We start from the raw sequence: 20,811 nt of genomic DNA, 5'->3' as shown, positions 1-20,811 counted from the left end.
CCCCATCCATACTCCAACCTTGCCTTACTAAGTTCACTATATAACTTCATCTCCTGATAAGTTCGGCAAACAAGCCGTTTTCAGTTTTAGGAAGATGCTTCAGATGTTTTTCATTGGGGGTGCATGATTGAACCTGACCCATGGACCCTTCCAAAAAATTGTTATTTAAGCAGCAGTTCACATTTTATGCTGCTTCCCCGATAGCCAATATGGCTCTACTGTCTTTATCCATTACAGTGGTACCTTGGTTTACAACCATAATCCGTTCTGGAGGTACGTTTGTACACCAAAATGGGTTGTAAACTGTTTCGCCCCCCAAAAATTGTTCGTAATCCAAAAAAAGGTTGCAAACCGGGACACGTACTTCCAGGTTTGATGTGTTTGTAATCCAAAATGTATGCAAACCAAGACATATGCAAACCAAGGTACCATTGTACTTTATTGTTTTTATTCATAGATTGCAAGTCAGGGATGTGGATTTTTTTTAGTTTAAGAGTTATTCTCCCCCACCACCACCACCTTAGAGGAAGTCTTCAGGGGCCACTGACAATAGCGGGCAAATATATCTGTTGCCCTTGCAGAGCAGGCTGCATTTAAGCCTCTCTCTCTCCCACCCACCCCCACACCCCACCCCCACCTCTCAATCTACCTGAGCAAGAGGAATTATCATAGTTCAAAGACACACTCCAGCTAGGCAAAAGCAATGGTGAAAGGTTTACCATGCTTCTTATAAGCCATGCTAAAGGTTCCGCAGAGCCATCTGGCAAGGCAAAAAATCTCAAAAATCAAGACAAAAAATGGCAGCAATGGAGCTGGGTTCTGCATGTGCACCAGAAAGAAGTCAGTGAGCATGAGAATGTCATTATTCACCATCAAAGTCAGAGCTGGTGGGTGTCTTTCTTACATGCTATGCACATTATTAGTTTGAATGTGGAAGAGGCTGCATGCAAGCACTCCACTTTTCATCACAAAGGGACAAATGTAATAGCCTCAAGGACTCCAGTCTTCCCTCTGCTGTTCCATCCCCAACTACTTATGTCCCCAGTAGTAGATGCTACCTTTGGACACATCTCATGATTCTCAGCCTTTGGCACCACTTACAGCAGCCAGCATGTTTAGTAAACCACACATGCCACTGCACACTGTTATCAAGAAGATGGGACAAGCTGCAGAGATGTGATCTACAATTTATTACTTCTATGAGCTACTGCAATCCCAGCTACAAAATCAGCACTAGTCAACCATGGCAATTTAACAACCTTTAGACTTCAGCAACCTGAACAAGAGTCGTTTGTAGTCGGGCTATTAATCATTAATTCAGATGTGTCTTTTGGGCACTGTATTATGTAAGTATACGTTGTTGCTCTCACTGAACTGCTCTTAACTTAGGCAATTTCTAACTAAGTTGTTTTTATATCTGATTAAGTTGCTTTTGTGCCTGTTGGTACTTTTATTATTCTGCAATGCGCGGGGGGGGGGGGGGAATAGTGTTTATGCTGCCATAAAGAATACCACCGACTTACCTTACAGAACTGTTAACGATTACAACTAGGTGATACATGTAAAGGACCTTGAACATTTATGTAGCACTTTCAGGTCTTAAATGTTATTGCTATTTCATACTTTGTTGTTAGCCATTCAGGGTTCTGTAGGCAAGGTAATTTAAGTAACAAATATGGCAGAATTCAGATAATATGCATTTCCAAAACAGTGGGAAAATGATGTTGCCATTATTTAAAAAAATAAAACTTCAATTAAGAACGTTCAGGGTGGCTTACGCACAATAAAACAGATTAAGTCACCTCCATGGAGAGAACATGACAAGTGAGATCAAATGGAGTTCAGAAACTTAACTGCTTTATCATCCAGTGTTAAGGCCTCAGAGGGGTGGAGAATGGGCAGCCTTGAGACTAGATCAGGCCTGCAGAACCTTCTGATTCAGGTCATGGTCCCTTTCACAACAGAGCATGGCGGAAAGCAACTGTGTTGCATACTCAGGCCTTTAGCATCTGCATGTGTCTGCCTGGTTCGTCTCTTTCTCCTTATGGCAACTGGATTGCTGCAGGCTAGCAGCTTGCTGGATGGTGAGTGCTTGGAGGGGGGTGGAGACAAAAAGGAATGGAATGGAATGGAAGGGTATGCATGAGTGTATATATATGGAGGGGGAAGAGCATGTGCATGTTTGTGTTTCACACCCAACACCAGTTCTGGTCCCACCCACCACTGGGAATGCAAGGGCTAGACAGTAGCTTTTTGCATGTCAGTACTCTGTATACTGGGACGCGGGTGACACAGAGCCTAGGACTTGCCAATCAGAAGGTTGGCGGTTCGAATCCCCGCGTCGGAGTGAGCTCCCGTTGCTCGGTCCCTGCTCCTGCCAACCTAGCAGTTCAAAAGCACGTCAAAGTGCAAGTAGATAAATCGGTACCGCTCCAGCGGGAAGGTAAATGGCGTTTCCATGCGCTGCTCTGGTTCGCTAGAAGTGGCTTCGTCATGCTGGCCACATGTCCCAGAAGCTGTACGCTGGCTCCCTCGGCCAATAAAGTGAGATGAGTGCTGCAACCCCAGAGTCGTCACGACTGGACCTAATGGTCAGAGGTCCCTTTACCTTTACTCTGTATACTGGAAGCAATTAAATATACGGAAAGACGATCTGATTTATCATAAAAGATTTATTGCTTCAAATAAAGCAGTACATGTAGCAAAACTATGAATGCTACTTGTGGTGAAGTGCCAAATGCAGTGTCAAAATATATCTTATTTTCCCCCGGTTTTGCAGAATTTTAAATGAGGCACAAGATTGAGATGCCAGCATGAATAATCAGGGGTGGGGGCAGGGGGGCACTTATTGATTCAGCATCAGAACAGAAAGCTAGCTCAGTAATCAAACATGCAAGTTACAATGATTCTTTTTCACGGAGGGAGTGGGAAGAAGAAAGAAGTTTTCTTATCGGAGTTTATCCTTAGGTCTGCAAAGGTTGGGCTGTTTGTCCGTCGAGTCCCAGGTCTTTGGTTACCAACATCGCAGTCACTGGATGCATGGAAGCCTTGTGCTCGTGGAAAGCGCTGACAGCTTGAGCACGGGATTTGTCAAATTTATAGAGGTCCCTAAAACAGACGCCACAAAATAAATTTTAAACGACTTAAAAAAAAAATCAAGACAAGTACCATTTATCTTTGAAGAACCACTTTGTACGTATTTAACATGTAATATGTAGAGAACTTCTAATATTGAACCACTGCCTGCCAGCTTAGGTAATTGTCTTACTTAAACAAAGGACGAGTGAATTTCATTCTGCCTTGTTCTGTAGCCATCTTCAGGGCCAAAGGAATGGCATCTTCCCAGTTGGCTTGAATGCAGAGACGCAGCCATCTGAAAAGCAGAATTAGCCTTTAGTCAGCTAAATCAAGATCAAGAAAATCCAAGTTTAACAACAAGCAAGTCTCCAAAGAGTTGGGACTAGGACCTGGGATACTCTGGGACAGTCACTGTCACAGTCTAATCTACCTTACAGGGATTCTGTGAAGACCAAACCATTTATACCACCCTTTGCTCTTCGAAGGAAATGTGGGATGTAAGTAATAATCTTTAAATTTATATAAATTTAAAATGCTTGCATAGTTTATTCTGCATCTAAGATTGCTTATTCAATGAATTTGGATCTCATTGGCAAGATGTTAGGGCCCCACAAACCACATGCTTGCATGTATCTCTAAATAAAAAAGTAAGTTTAGAACTTTGCAACCAGCTGTTCCCGGTTGGACAGTATTCAAAACTACTTTCAGGGATCTTTACCAGGGACGAACAGGATTATTTGTTTTCACAGTTGTTCTACAATTTCAGGTATGAATGTGCACACACATCACTGCTCAGTTCTATGTACTTGTGCTTTCATTTATTTTATATATAATAGGCAATTCGACTACAGATTTAATAAAAGTTACTACTACATAGTATCAATCCATTACATTCGTAAAATTTCAGAATATTCCTACATTTTACAAACCTGAATCTAATTTCAGAGTTGTTCACAGCATTGAAGTCATAAACTTCCTGCATTCGTCTTACATGGCTCACTGGAAGAGGATTCTAAAAATATAAAACAAGAGGGGTACAAAGAAAAGCAACATCAAGTCATCGACTCTTCACTTCTAAATAATTGTGCCAGCTCTAGAGTTCACCCCTGAAGCAAGAAGCCATTGTGCCTGCACAATAGATCACTGAAATTAATCATCAACTCCCAAAATGCAAAATAATGTTGAAATTCTTACACATTTTAGTGGCATCTAAACTAACATTTTTAAATTTGTTTGGTTTCAAGCTTTATTATGGTTTCAATAGAGAAGCCTTTTTATTTTTTAAAAAAGGGGGGAGCACCAGCAACTCCATGATCATAATGGCGCTCATTCTGCAGTCTGCTGCCAAAGTGCATGCATACTGTTCAGGGTGGTCAGAACAGTAGGACAAGATACCAACATCCCACAGTGGTTCTACAATTCTATATAAGCACAGCAATAAGTTGGAAGTACAGTGGTACCTTGGAAGTCAAATGGAATCCGTTCCGCAAGTCCTTTCAACTTCCAGAACGTTCGGAAACCAAGGTATGGCTTCCGATTGGCTGCAGGAAACTCCTGCAGCCAAGCCATGTCAGACGTTTGGGTTCCAAAGAACATTCGCAAACCGGAACACTCACTTCCGGGTTTGCAGCGTTCGGGAGCCAAAACATTTGACTCGCAAGGCGTTCGTGAACCAAGGTACGACTAAGACTTAGTCTCTTATCTACTAAGGTGACAAGATCTAACAGTCATTGGAAGAGAGAAATGAACATGCTATGACTAATAACTGAACGCCTTCATCTGGCCCAGCTGCAACCAAACACGCCTCTCCTGCATCTGTCTCTATGGCCACAACAGGAACCGAAACCTTCCAACAGCACTCCTCCATTGTCTCTCGAGACAAATGGATGCCAACCTCCCCTAAATATCACTCTACAAACTTGGAAACGCAACAAGATGGTGCCACAAACGTTTATCCTGAAAGGTAAAAAAAACCCTTTTGCCTATATTTACCTCCAGCAGCAGTAGTGCAAGAAACTCAATAAGCTGGTGTGAAGACAACTCTTTTATATCAGCTGAGCTGAAGGAGCCAAGATCGTTTTCTGTGGCCTATAAGACAAGCAGAATGAGGAGGAAATTGGAGAAGCAGGCCTTTAAGAAATTACAGGGGGATATTGTCTTTGATTCCCAACACCAGCAGTTAAGATTTGAATTTAATTTGTTTAGAAAACCTCATTTGGATACATAAAAGTCAAAAGAATAACTCACGGGCTCTGGATTCTTTTCTCTTGGGAGGAATGCTATCTGCATGGAATCCTTATGAATTACAGTGACCTTTCAGCTAATGTGTCAGTAGATACCCAGATGGGCACAAGTGGATCAAATCAGCCCAACCCACCTCTATCTATCCCCCAATCCATAATCAAATCATGAATAAAGTACTGTATTATGCCTAACTTGTTCTTAAAACAGCACCAGACTAAAGAGGCAGGCTGAGACAGCAGCCACGACCCTGAAGGAAGATTCAGAAAATGCCTTAGCTTTTGAGCAATAGCCCCTTCTTTTTATCTGATCTGCCCAACCTCCAACACCCTATCTCCCCCTATACCGCATTTATTGCCTCTAATGTAAGAGAAGTTTGAAAGCTCATGTCAAAAAAATATGAAGTCTGAAGTCACAAAAAAATAAAATCAATAAAACCTGAAGTTTGCCTCAATTGTAAATTGATTTTACTAAATTCTACATTGCATTGAATCCCTAGTTATGCATGTTGAAAGACAACGCAAAATAAAACACTTACAAGTAATTCACTCAACATGTGTTTAACACGTTATGTACATGAGACATTAACTCACTTTGACCCATCTTTGACTCAAGGCAACACAAGCATTTGACAGTGTTGAATCATACCTGGTGAAGACATAAAAATGAGTATGTCTTGTTTAGAAAATGTATCTTGAACATACACAGAACACATGCATTTGTATCTAGAGCACACATCCAAATTCTATCTTGCCAGCAGCTACAATATACCCGTATTTTTCGCTCTATAACACGCACCCGACCATAACACGCACGTAGTTTTTAGAGGAGGAAAATCCGTAGGCATGCCACCCGTAGGCATTCCCTCCATAACATGCACAGACATTTCCCCTTACTTTCTAGGAGGAAAAAAGTGAGTGTTATGGTGCAAAAAATACGGTAGCTTATGAGCAGCTCTCTTTTATACTCCTCACTGATCACATCTGGCTTTGAAGAAAGAGAATAGACTATATTACTGTCACAACCAACAGTAGAAAACAAAGTGAAGTCCAAAGGGACATTTTTTTGAGCAGACACATTTAGAAATTGGCATAACCAAAATTGTGCAGGTGTTTGAGGAATATTTTTTATCATTGAAAGAGACATGCTTATGCTGCATTTAGATCATTTGCTATAGTCATACTTAAAACATTTCTTACCCCAGTCCAAAAGGATCAAATCAAGTTAAATAAAATGTGTGTGTGTGTGTGTGTGTGTGTGTGTATAAAATTGATTAAATAAAAAATTTAAAAAGAGGAAAAGTGATTATATTAAGGATCCAATATAATCAAGGATATATTTCTATTAAATATATAATTGAATATTAAATTCTAATAAATTCAGCTATATAAATAGCTCTAATCATATATTTAATAATTTAAATTATATTTTAATTAAATAAACATGATTATTATTATACAGAGGTGCTCTTTCAAAACAAATAGAAATGTTACAGAAAAAGATTATGTGCTTACGTTGGTTTTACTGGAGGCATGCCAGGAGTGTTCATCCATGCATTCCAGTCAACTTTGTTAAGAAGGTCAACCTAAAATGAACAGACCAACAAATTATCCAAAATCTTGGAAGTGTTTTATTTCTTTGAAACTCATATTGATTCCAATATTTTTGAAGACTTATTTTTAACTGTTCATTGATAATTTTAATGGGAATCGCATATACAATGAAATGATTTGAGTAACTTGAATTATGAAATCTAAAGTTTCTTCTACTCGTTTCATGCTTAATTCCATATAACAAGATCAGTGTAATGTGTGGTTCTACCAGCATTTTGCCACACTGATGACAGAGCAAAGATGGCATAATTGAGAAGGCCTTATGAAACTGAAAGCTACAGAATTAAGACTAAGCTCTCAAAAAAATCATTCAGCAAAGTGGACTTTTTTGGGGGCGGGGAGAATGACTCATTGTCAGATTAAACTTTTCAATTAACACTGTGATAAACACAAGTAAGCAGGCAGCTAATCAGGAGAGGTACACATATCTCTGCAATATGGGAACTTCTAGGAGAGAGGGATACCTGCAGTACAAGTTTTTTCTAGGTGGAAGTTTATTTTCCTATGACACTATAACTCTTGCTGACATTTGTTGCATAGCCAAAGGGATCGGAGGCTGGCTGCTCTTGACGGGGTAATACTCCATCTTGAATTGGAAGATTAGCACCTAACCTTGTCCTTGAAGTAGGAGTACAGGAAATTCTTCCAGTCTTCCGTGTCTATGCTCTTGTATGCAAACTGCTGGATGTATGCCCTCAAGAAGCCAATGAAGACATCTAGGAACATATAAGATGCATTAACAGGAAATAAAGTGCTGCAACAGGGGGAAAAAAGCCACACATATTTAAAAGTAAATTAACCAATACCTGGCCCTCCAAGAAGCTGTTCTAGATAAAGTAGTAAAGCAGAGCCTTTCTCATACGGAACAGAAGAATATGCAACATCAGGATCTACTTCTTTCAGATTAGGGATCAGGTGAGTCACAGGGTTTGTGCTTCCAAGGGTGTTTATCTAGAAAGAGACACATATTGCTGGAAACTGATGTGCTTGGAAGTTGTAACAGAACTCTACCTGCCAGCAACCAGATTGCTGAACTTCCTCCCAAAAGAAATCTGGTTGTTCCTCTTGTGTGTTTTTGGAGGGCAACAAAGTATTTGTATCCTAATTCATCTCCTGCACTGGAATGTATTTTAAAACTTACCCATTGATTTTATGCCATGCCTTTACTGCTGCTTTGTTATTTAATTGATATACTGTTTATTTCCCTCCAATTTTTACTGAAGTTGTGCTTTTTAATCTGGAAGCTGCCTTAGAGGCCAAAAGGCAGGATAGAACTTTTCTAAAGATAATTACCACAATATGGAGCAGAAATTAAATCTGCAATACCAGATAAAAGCAATAAATTTGCTCTTAACTTTACTTGTGCCCAGCATTTCTGAAGAAAAGTTATGTGTAAGTTAATCTTCAAATCAACCAGAAGCACTCACCGTGTTCTGCAATTCTCTCCAGCCTCCCTGAGCTTGGAAATGCCTGAACTGCTCACCAAAGAGCCGGCCACCGATCCTGCGTTCCAAGTAAACTGTGTGTCCTTCGTTTAGCCTGAAACACCAAGCGCACAAGTCATTATTTCTGTAAATTAGAGAATTTTTTTAATGAGTTAAACACACCCCAAAAGAAATGTCTTAAAAGCACTTGGATTTCACCTACCAAAAATGCTCCCAGGTCTTGTTTGTTACCAAATTCCCAGTCCAGCTATGAGAAATTTCATGGGCGATAACCTGAAATGTATAGAAGTGGCATAAGCACATAGCGGTCTCTTTTATTACAAACACACATATCTGTAACAGAAAGGAGGGTGCCACTTAGGTGCCAAAGATGTCCTAAACTGGCCCCATGCAGACATGGTAATAACCATGGAGAAGTTGCTTCAATTTTCATGGAGGTACTTGGGTTATCCTCCACTGAAATTAATCATCAACTCCCAAAATGCAAAATAATGTTGAAATTCTTACACATTTTAGTGGCATCTAAACTAACATTTTTAAATTTGTTTGGTTTCAAGCTTTATTATGGTTTCAATAGAGAAGCCTTTTTATTTTTTAAAAAAGGGGGGAGCACCAGCAACTCCATGATCATAAATACATTTTTTGGGCTTTCTCACACACAGAAGAGGGTCCCAAAACAACTTACAACATAAAAATAAAACCACACTTGTTCCAAGAAAGGCAGGTTTAATGTACAATATCCCAGTGATGTTCCATAGATCTGGTTTCCAGACCACCAGCAACCTCCACTCCAGCAGCTACTACCACTGCTGTTATTGTTGTCCTTTTAATTTACCATAATTTGTTGTCTTTTTTAATTCATGTAATGTTTTGAGAACAGTCGGTCTAAGTGTTAACTGAGCAGACTGTATTGTGCAGAACTCTATAAAGTGGCAACATTTTCAGTTTCTTAATACTGAAGTTTAAAAACTTACAAGACAAGTAAACAGTGAGAAATATTAGGCGATCTCCAACATTAGTCAAATTCTAAAATAAATTTCATTCATTTCAGTGGGTCTACGTCTATTCCAAGTATGCTTACTGCTTAGAAAACATACATAGCACCTAATGTTTCAGGCACCTTGTTTAGATTTCAGGGGAAAAGAGCACCTTCAGTATAAATACTTGAGTACAGCTGGACATACTTACATTGGATAATGATCTGTCACCAGCCTGCAGCAAACAGAGATAAAAAAGTTACCTCACTAATCCATGACAGATGAAAGCTTAATATAGTATCATTTCACTTAGCAAAATGAAAGCCACTATGTAAGTCCCAAACTCTAAATGGCTTTAATGTGATGTCCTAAGGAAAGCTATCTAATGTAATCCATAAGAGAGGGAGACACACTTACCAGTAATGTGGGAGTCACAAAAGTGAGGCAGGGGTTCTCCATACCACCATATGGAAATGATGGTGGCAACACTAGCAAGTTGTACTGACCCCATACATAAGGACCTGCTAGGTCTTCTGCAATTTTCAGCATGGCTTCTGTCTGAAAAAAAGGTCGGTAAACTAAAATAGGTTCTAATATATATACAGGTAATGCCCAGTTAGTGAGATAAGATACATCACAGGCAGGATAGTAACTGAATTTTACTCAGACAATAGAAACCAATTACAGATAGGTAGCCGTGTTGGTCTGCCATAGTCAAAACAAAAAAAAATCCTTCCAGTAGCACCTTAAAGACCAACTAAGTCAGTTCTTGGTATGAGCTTTCGTGTGCATGCACACTTCTTCAGATACACTGAAACAGAAGTTTCCAGACCCTTCTATATAGTGAGAAGGTGGGGAGGGGTATTACTCAGAAGGGTGGTGGGAATGGGTGATTGGCAGATAGCTGTGATGAGCCTGTTGACGACTCTTAACGACTGCAACAGGTCTTACAGGAAGAAAGGAATTTCAGAAATAGACTGGAAAGAGAAGCTGCTGAATTACAACTTATCACCAAACTTAAAACCATGGAGAAACCTGGACTGAACAAAGACCTTGGATTCTTGTCTCATTATACATGACAAAGCCATTTTTCACCTTTTCACCCCTTGCTTCTTCCTGTAAGACCTATTGCAGTCGTTAAGAGTCGTCAACAGGCTCATCACAGCTATCTGCCAATCACCCATTCCCACCACCCTTCTGAGTAATACCCCTCCCCACCTTCTCACTATATAGAAGGGTCTGGAAACTTCTGTTTCAGTGTATCTGAAGAAGTGTGCATGCACACGAAAGCTCATACCAAGAACTGACTTAGTTGGTCTTTAAGGTGCTACTGGAAGGAATAGAAACCAAGTCCCTCCTGACTTGAAATTCAGGAAGTCTGTAAAGTCATTATTAGTGGGGAAATAATACAAGTGGCTTCATATTTTAAGAAGTGGGAAAGTACTTACAAACCTGTCACAAATATGGCATTTTGAATTACAGTAATACAAACACAACTGTGATAGAGGTAGGATACAATCACTTTCAAGTCATCTTATATGCAGGTGACAGTTGTGGAGCAATCCTCTGAGACTATATTGAAGCTGAGGAATGCAGTCAGCTTAGTCAATTAGCTTTTAATGTTCAAACTTGCTATATGTTTGCTTTACATAGGGTCTTGGGAGAACACTCAAGTTTGCTTTTCTTATGCAAAATGTACAGCTATCTAAGGAATAATTAAGTACAGGCAATGGCCATTTCGCACACGGGCTCCATTTCCAGCCCCCACAAATGTCAACTAAGCTCTGCCCATTCTGCCTTCTTCCAGGTCCAAAAGGACCTGTGCATCGGCAACTATGTGTAAATTAGACGTACCTAAAATGGTCACTGCCTCTACCAGCTATTCATCTTTTCACAATATACCAAAGTCATATAATCATAATTTTCACTAACCTCTGAAAATTCATATGCCGATTTGTCCACAAGCTCCTTTTCAGCCCACACCAAAGTTCTGGGACCAATCTCTCTGAAGAACAAAATTCAGTCAGAAAAACCAGGAATACCATCTTGGATTTCCTGGCTGCTTATATCTTAGCGAAAATTTCAATGCAGCTGTTTGTGGACATTTTAGTAGCTAGGACAAGCGAGTGGCTGTAGAAAGCATTATTGAAAGGGAATAGCGGATGTGAACAGTTCCTTTAATTGCCTCTGGTTCCAAAGATTGGCGCAGACATAAGTCCATAACCTGGCCAAAGTTTGTGCATTAGGAGAAGGTGACAGGGCTTCACCAAACCCTTCAACACTTTACCTTTTGCAAGCAAGTTCTCCCTGCCAGCCTTTGTCATACTTCGTCATGATATTCACACTCCTCTCTATTTAAGCATTCTGTAGCCCAACAATTGGAGTGACCTGGAAGGACTGATGCAAAGATGCATTGCCCAAACAATGTGCATGTACCAGTCAGTTTCTGCACAACTGTCTTGCAACTTCTACTTCTTCCAGGAGCTCAACTATATTCTTCAGTGAGGAAGCAACAAAAGAAATACCGTCTAATTCTAGAAATCGCTTCCAAAACAGCCCATTCTTACTGCATACAAAGTAATTAGAAAGGGAAAACAGAAAGTTGTCTTGCCTGTCACAAGCTAGATTGAACTATAATATTTTGTTAGCAGCCAATGTAGAACAGACGAAGTGTGCTTTCAGATTCCTGTTCAGATATGAATCCTACTGAATCATTTTTACCGTCCTCCAAAGTGACATTGTCGTAATATTGATAAATAGGCTGCAGCCCACTTTCGAGCCCTTGAGAGAGGACAGGCTCAAGCAATTTCTACACTTTACAAATCGAGGAATTTCTACAGTTATTGAGTAATACTCACCTGCTTTCCAAAGCACCAACAACTAAAGCAATCAGATAGCAGGGTATTGGAACCTAACCCCAAAGGAGAGAAAAATAGAAACAATAACAGTGCTACATGTCACATATTTTACACCTACAAGGCTGAAGCCAAAGTTATCCAGTGATGCATATCTACATTATGTAACCGACCATTGTGGGCTGAAAGTGCATAATGGCTTACATTTTGTATGAAGCGGTATATCTTCCTTGTGCTTTCTTCTGGGTCAGGCAAGTCTCCATCTGTCTTGGCACTCATAAGTGCCACCAGCTCATTCGGAACAGATATCTAGTGAAGTACAAAAATACATTTGTTTTTATTTAATAATGTTAACTATTTCACACCTTGCAGGCAATTATACCCTAGAATGGCAATTCTGTAGCAGCGCAGCTCAGAAATAATTCACTTCTCGCCTTACCTGAAAGCTCCCCTTATTTTCTGCCATGTTCACACTTGGGTTTTTCAGAAGTGTTAAGTGACATTCCCCGGTGTCATGACAAACATCAAGTTACTTGATCACAAGTAACACATGCCAATGTGCAATTTTGATCTTTTGGTTCCCTGTAACATACTGATCTCTTGGAGAGAATAAACAGTGACTGTTCCTGCAAAAAGACACCCATAAGACGTACACTTTGAGCAGTGCTGTGTGGGCAGTAAAACACTTTCTGGCAGGTAAGAACTGTTGCAGGTCCTCTGCCCCAAATTAGACTGGAAGTGTGACAGAGAATTTAAAGTTAAAACTGCCTCCCATGGTCCTGGCCTGCTTTGCTTTCCCCATCAACTCTTTAAAAAAATAATAATAGCTGTGCAAGGGCTTAACAGCCCATAAGACAGAGGCCTGGGAACCTGCACCCAACATTGAGCAACCAACCACCAACATATCCCTCTCCAGACTTCTGATAAAAGTAACCTCTGATATGTTTTGCAATGCATAAAGATAGATACTCTCAAGGAGAACATGCTAAAATGTTGAGTCAGCTATGTTAATAATGCCACAAGAGTTTCCACATTCTGGAGTTCTAAGTGCTGAAACCGCATTCTCACAACCTCCCTCTTCAGCTATTTAAGTGCTTATCATGACAAATCTGGCACAAATGATGCAAAATGTGTCACTCTGCCATCTGGTTATGGGTAATAAAGTGTCTGGGGCTGGTAAGCAAGAGATTCTGACTTCCAATAAACTTAACTTTATATCCATCTGTTTCTTACGGCATTCTTTATAGGCAAGGGTAAATTATACCCTTGAATGTTTTAAGTGTGTTCTAAGGTGTAATTTACACAAACAGCAACACTGCAGCAACTTGAAAAGTTGCTGGGTTGAGGCTGCAGCAGAGACAGTTTGCACGAGACTAGGTTGTAAAATGTTCTCTGCTTTATTTATTGGTAACATTTATTGCCCATCTTCTTCCACTACAGAATTCAAAGTGGTGCACATGGAATTTTCCAGTGAGTTCCCAGCAAGCACTGGTCATGCCCAGGCCTCCTTGGGTTCAGCAGTGTGGCTGCAACATGTACCCTCAAGAATCTGCCTACACTTTTCTTCTTTCCTAACGTGCTCTTTTTCCTGTTAACAGTTTTTATTCATTATCAGTGTTTTAACATGGCTGCAGCATTGATATATCCATCTACCTTTGTTTTCACTAGAGCATATGACATGCAACAATTACATAAAATTAAAATAAATAAACATTTCTGAATATATTAACAAAGTTGTATCAAAGTATCTACCCAAATTATTGCAATAATTGCAGATATGAAATGACGTATGGTAACATGCATTGGTATTTTGTATCAATAACAATTAACATTTATAGGAATTTAAAGGAAGTGGGAAGGAAGGAGGAAAGGGATTTTTTTTTTAATGTACTTTGTGCATGCATCCTTAATCCTTTTATCCAAACTCTGATATTTGCATGGATCTTGGAAAAACATGCCTACTTTTCTCAGATTTGTCTTAAGGCCAGATTGGGGAGATGTCATGTGGTCCAGTCTATACATGACTTGTCACCTGCCAGATCCTCTTGTTTTCAGGTTTAGGAAAGCAATGAGTTCAAGGAACTCCACGGCTCCTGCTGCTGAGGTGCAGGCTTTGGCAACTAATTTACATGAAACCTGTCTGTGGCCATTCTCTACTGATACATAATTATCCCACTGGTCCCTCCAGAAACCCTTGTCCAGGGCCCAGATGAGTCCGAGATGTTAAAGATGCAGCCAAGTAACTGTTGTCAGTGTGCCCGTTCTTTTAGGGAAGAAGTTGTGGCTCAGTGAGAGACAACATACTTTACAATTTCAAGTCCAGTTCTTGAAATCTCCAGGCAGGACTGGGAGAGTCACTTGTCTGAATGCTAGGAGAACCACCCCCAAGCCACACCCTCCTGAGCAACATCCCTGACCAGACTTTCTCTGAAACCTCCTTGACTGTTTTTGCCTTGCTGGAATGTGTCTTCAAACTCTGATAAAGCTTTCATGGATGGAGGATACAGAGGGATGTAAAAGTATAAAGGAACTAGCTTACTGTGCAAAGGTAACATTCAGTGTTGTTCTGCCCACTTTTGCCTCCAGCCCTGCCAATCACTAGCATGTGGCCGCTGGAAGGTTGTCCAGATAGGAATTTTGGCTATGGGCTGAAACTGGTTCCCCACCCCTGATGCAAGCGATACTGAGCTAGAAGGACCCAAATTCTGATACGGTATGAAGCAGCTTCATATGTTCCTAATTATCTGATGCAAATTTGCCATGCAAGTCTGATGATAAGCAAATAGATCAAACTCTACCCAGCTCACTGAATGGCTCAATTGTTCAAAGGACTTATGTCATGGAGCATAAGCACAATTTCAGAAGAAAGTTTTCAAAGCCAGAGCTTGGCTTCCTTGGGCTGGGAAAACAAACATCTTCAAGCCTCCTTTATTTAGCAACATTTTCTTTAAGGATTGCCCTGAAGACAGAAATTGGTTTTACTGTAAGCTTATCGTGGGAAAAACTTCTACTCAGCCAATTTACTTTAGCCAATTTGTTAAGATTCCTGTGTTATGAATCCTAAGCAGTTTCTGCCAAGTGCTAGAACAAACAGACAGCTTGACAAGTGCTTGTTGGATTCGAACAGTCACTTTTATATACAAACATTTCTTCCACACTCACCCAAACCCAGGAGAGAGAAGCAGTCAAAGGGGAAAAAATCCACTTGAAAGAAAAAAATTGAAGCTAAAAAGAGAAACCACCATGGACAAAAGGCAGGAAAAGGGACACACAAGACCAGCTGCTTCCAGAAGTTAATTTTCCTCCCTTTGGACACTAGATGGCAGGGTTTCTCACCTGCTGGGCCATCCTCCATGGAACAAGGTATTATTTTATTTCCAACATTGCAAATTCAATCTGTCAAAACCTATCCCATGGCGCCCTCTTACAGTGGAGGCTAACCAACTAGTTTTCTGCATATTCAAGAGTGGCTCCAGATCAAATAACTATCCTTGCTTCCTAAGCCATGATTTATAGAAATGGACAAGTTTGATTAAGCAAGAATCTTACTGTTTAGTCTGTACAGGCGCACCATCTATGCAGGGCCATGGGGGCCAAGCCTCCCCAAGTTCTACAGCGGCCCTGCACACACACCATTGGGTGTTCACACGCCCTGCACACACACCATTGGGTGTTCACACGCCCTGCGACATGTGCGAGTGACATCAGCACGCGGAGCACCCGGGTCTGTACTAACACCTAGTTCTTCTCCAAACCCCATCTATTTGTTAAAAGACAATGGCACCTTCCAGATAGAGTTAGGCAACCAACTGGAATCTTATAAAGCAGTAGACACTTAAATTTGTGCACCAAAGCTTTACGAACAAAATAACAATTGGGTACCCGCTATACATTTTCAGTTTTTTAGTCTGCATGTTCACTCAAGCTGCACAGTTTGGTGGCAGGGTTTTAATGAATAACAATGCACTAATAGAGATTATGGATGACTTCTAAATAAGAGAGCGAAGTTTGCACCTCAGGGGTACAGAGCTTTCAGGTTCACCTACTTCTGCATAGTATGTTAGCTTCACTGAAGGAGTGTCCTGGCAGGGAAGAACAGCTCTGCAGTGTGTGGCCTAAAAAACAAAGTGACACAGATTACAGGCTGCTATTCTTACAGGCAGATAAAGTAATGCACAAGGAACATTTTTTAATATTACATTATTATTTTTTTGCACTACACTGCTACCATCAAAAGCATAATACCCCCAAGTAACCACATCTAGGCACAATCTAGGCTCATGTGCCTGCTTCAAATTCATATATACATTTCACATTCCCTAATGCAGTCCACCAATCAAATGCCCCTTAGTTTAGAAGGCAATTTGAAATTTGAAAGGCAAGTGGACCAGTAAGATCACAAGCACATGTACTATTTGTGATTGCCTCACCACATTATAAACATTGCTTCAAAAATGTCATAATAGAGCACCCTCCAGAACTTTATACAACATACATGCTTCCAAGTAATCATAAAAAGGCAGTAACCAGTGATATGGGTTTTCTGGGGGGAAAGCAGGAAATTTCCTAGACTTTCCACCAAAAAAGTGTTCTATCCAAAAATTCAGCAACTATCAAGCATTCCCTCCCTACCATATCTGTTCCTGTGTAATTCTATGAGCTTCTCTGAATTTACCTGGTAGCACATCCTACATCTGCTTCATCCTGCACCTAATGGATCGATCTAAAGCAAGCTCCTTACAGGAATGGTTCTACTAATTTATTTTCATACCCCAGTATAAGGACTTTAGGAAATGGGTAAAGTTTTCTCCCTTTACTGCTCATCTCCAGAAGACCACAGGGAAAGTCTAGACAGCACCTCCATCATTAATTGACTTTGGTGGAAATAAAATGGTTTGATGTTCTAAGTATCAAAACGATTTTGTTTTGCAAATCTTGTTCAACACTATTATCACCTTATTTCTGACCTTTGGTAAAGAATTACAACCCTATTAACAGTTGCACTTAGTATTATAGTTCATACAAATGTGTTGAAGCATAAATGTCTGACATTTAGAAGATAGTACACAAGATTTGCAAGACACAATGACCCTGTTCTCTTAGCCACCAGGTCATAAAACTTTTAAAGAATGTAAGATTGTATGATATATACTTTAAGAGAGTCTGTGGCAGACAGTCTTGGCTCAAGTCAATTCAGTTGACAGGCACCGTTTGGCCAAGTGGAAGCAGTGCAGGATACACAAAACTAAGTAACATGTGGGAAAAGGTTGCCCATAGCAGAGAAGGAAAACAATGGTTTGCTCACCTGACACTGACTGAAGAGAAATGGGTGCCTTTTCCCCGATGTCTGCTCTGGAGTGAACCATTGGAGAGCTGAAGACCTTGGAGATGTTTCAAAAGTGATCTCTACAACCACATCTTGCCCCCTGTGAATATTGGAATAGTGTGCATTTTTGAGAACAGGTCAGATGTGATACTTCCATCATCTTTGGAAAGTTCTAACGTTTAAATTTGTAACTGCAAATTTAGGGACAAACTTAGGCAGTCGTTTTCTTAAAAATTTAACAGCCAAGCAATTTAATTATGTTAATGAAGAATATGTAGTGGGCAAATAATCTTCCATTCAAACAACTACAAAGTTGTTTGTGCATGAGCAACAGTAGCCCTAACTCACAAATACATTGAGTGGTGTATATTAGAATTTCAGGAAAATGAGTCCTAACTACCTCAAGGAACAAGTCTTATCAGATTTTATAGCAAGAAAAAACCTATACGGGCCCAAAGTATGTATATTTTGCCAGACTCTTAAGCAAATTTCTGCAAGTCTGGCATCATGTCATATGCTACGATATTACACAAGCGCAACTGCTAGTTTAGCATGACACAACCTCTTAATCTAGCACATTTTAAGGTAAGATCATCAAGAGACCAGAAAAGGGGGATAAACTGAACACACATACTTTCCCAACTCAAAAGGTAGTGTGATTTCCAGCGGTGCTCCTTTGAAGCTATGACGTTCCCCAAGAACAAATTGTGCATCTTGCTTATTGACAACCACTTTGTGTATTGTTAGATCCTTTGTGTCCAAAACCTGTAAGTGAGTTCATGAGCTATTGACAAACACACTAATATATATTGAAAATTTAATCAATATATTCAATATTTTAAATGGCCAGTATAAATTCTGTTCATAAATTCCCAAAGAAATAGAGAAGCAGACAGTTGCAAAGGCTCAAAAATGTAGCCCATCCTTTCCTTGCATGTTGTTAACATGCAAAAGGATTATGTTGCCAAGACAAAGGGGACTGAGCAGCACTTGATTGCATTGCCCAGCTCAATTTTCAGAACAGTCGGTGCTATCAATCTCTAGGCGCTATATGAATACAAGACAAGCATCTTGCAAAGCTTTATCTGCACAGCACAAGCAATTATATGCTTCAGAGCTACACAACTGCAGCTATGTTGTGGCCAGTTTTCTACATCTGTTTTTAAGATGTAGGAAAACACAGTATCTAGAGTTAGCTGTATTTCACTTAAAATGTTCTGTTCATTCCACAACCTTAGGTCTCTGTGCCTTCAAGTACTTACAAAGAACAGAAACTCGCATTGTTCCAAAGTACTAAACAGCTGATGAAACAAAGACACTTAAGATTTTTTTTGGCCAGGTGTAACCCATTTCTGTGGCCAGGAGAGTCAACTTGTAGAAGACACTATTATAAATCATACATTTATTTACACAACAGCAGCACCAAGTAAAGTATATCAGTCCCTGAAGTGCATTAAATATTTTTAGGATATTGTGTAATCATTAGGGACAATATCCCAGAAACTGACAGAAACTTGACTTGGAAACTTCCCTTTACTGAGAAACTTGACTTGGATCTTTGTTTACAATTTAGAAGATCCAGCGATCTCTCCAACTTCAAATCAACCGAAAGACTTTAGCAATCGCCTCCAGTTCTTTATCAAGGAATCGGCCACTTAAGTTTAGAGAGAGAGAGAAGCCCTTGAGGAACTTGCTTTTGCAAGCCCCTACCATACCAGCGTGACAAAGTACAACTTCCAAGGAAACAAAATGCAAATACTGGAGCCACGAGAGAAAGTCGCCAGCCTCAAGAGCATCTGCTTAAGACAAACCAACTTAAAACAGAAGCCCAAGCCAGCTTTGCGCACAATCCCTACGCCCGTTTCCTCCAAAGCTGTGATTCCCAAGGCGGGGCACATGCCCCACAGGGGGGCAATTTGATTTTTAAGGGGGGCAATTTGGAAGCCTGTTTAGACCAAGTTAGTGGCCCAATTTTTAAATCATAAATTATATGTCACGGGGGGGGCCGGCATCAGGATTTTAGAGATACTTAGGTGGGGCATGGCCCCCAAAAAAGGATGGGAACCACTGCTCCAAAGGAAGCTCCGCTGGGTTCCTCGAAGGTAAAGGCGCCCCCAGGTAAGAGGAGAGAGAAAGATATTATCTTGGGACGAAGGAGGCGTCAAAGGAGAAGGTGTCACCCAGTAACTTTCCAGCCGGTGCGGCTTCCCAGGGGTCTCTTCCTGTTCCCCTCTGGAGCGGCCGCCGCCCTCCGCCCCACAGAGGGGCCTGAGCTCCTGCCGGCTCCACGACGGAGGGCGGCCGGTCTTCCCCTCTCCCTACAGACCTAGAGCCCCGCGCCTCGCCCCGCCCGTCTAGAGAAGAAGTTACCAGTCTGCGCAGGCTGTCCCTCTCCGCCCTCACGGTGAGGGCCGCGGTCCCCCTCAGCGAGCGGCTGGCGAAGTCCACGCGGCAACGCAGGTGGAGGTGATGGGTGCGGCAGCAGCTGGGCGACGCGAAGGAGCTGGGATCCTCCTCGGCCATGGCTGCTCTCTCGCCTTCACGCCAGCCGGCCCACGGCGCTTAAGAGCCGGCCTGCCGGCCGCAGGCCCCGCCTCGTGAGGCGTGGTCAAGGGAAAGGGATTCTGGGAAAGACAGTTCTTTAGATGGGGAGAGCCTAAGGAAAATACGGATGGCGGACTACCACTCCCACAATCCACTACGGGAAAGCCTCGTTCAATGGCTTCTGTTTGGATGGGCCGGTTATCCTATGGCACGCCGTGAATTCTCCGGAGAAAGAATTTAAATTGACAGAGGAAGAGGGCTGACCAAGTGGTTCCTCGTTAGTATAGTGGTGAGTATCCCCGCCTGTCACGCGGGAGACCGGGGTTCGATTCCCCGACGGGGAGGTACTATGTTTTTTTCTTCCTTTCTTTGCTCTGTCTATACTGTATATATAATACAGTTTACAGCAATTATTTCGAACATGTACAATTCACCTACTGGTTTATTAATACTTGTCTCTGCTTGCAGAGTAAGTGCCGGTTTTGCACTAGCAATGCTTACAGCAATGGCTAATGATATTAAACTGAAAAGCAGCTTTTTAATAGAAGTTCATTATTCATACCTCAGGCGATTACAGGAAACCTAGGGTGGCATCATTAAGTGAATTCATATTTTAGGTTGAGATTAGTGCTAGTGCATTTTACTTGATTAAAGAAGTGTCATCCTTCAGGGATGGGGGAATTTTGCAAGACTGCTGTGATTTCAAAATTTATAATTATGACCGGTGATGAA

At 41.0% G+C, this 20,811-nt stretch overlaps 1 protein-coding gene across 1 annotated transcript; it reads right to left on the bottom strand.

Annotated features, from left to right (window-relative positions):
- Window positions 1-2,655: 2,655 nt before the first annotated feature.
- Window positions 2,656-20,058, bottom strand: LTA4H (leukotriene A4 hydrolase; the record flags this gene model as incomplete). Its single annotated transcript, XM_083698675.1, has 19 exons — window positions 2,656-3,108; window positions 3,269-3,373; window positions 4,008-4,090; window positions 5,071-5,166; window positions 5,913-5,967; window positions 6,834-6,904; window positions 7,545-7,648; window positions 7,739-7,883; window positions 8,360-8,471; window positions 8,580-8,650; window positions 9,566-9,589; window positions 9,772-9,912; window positions 11,287-11,359; window positions 12,213-12,265; window positions 12,414-12,518; window positions 16,256-16,324; window positions 17,515-17,635; window positions 18,170-18,300; window positions 19,906-20,058. The coding sequence occupies 19 exons, from the start codon at window positions 20,056-20,058 to the stop codon at window positions 2,964-2,966; spliced, it is 1,857 nt and encodes a 618-aa protein (XP_083554801.1). The 3' UTR covers window positions 2,656-2,963.
- Between the last annotated feature and the right edge of the window lie 753 nt (window positions 20,059-20,811).

Source organism: Podarcis gaigeae (genome assembly GCF_964106915.1).
Source record: "Podarcis gaigeae genome assembly, chromosome: 10".
NCBI classification, from domain to species: Eukaryota; Metazoa; Chordata; class Lepidosauria; order Squamata; family Lacertidae; genus Podarcis; species Podarcis gaigeae.
Note: the sequence above shows the minus strand (reverse complement) of the source record. Positions and strands in the feature narration are given on the sequence as shown.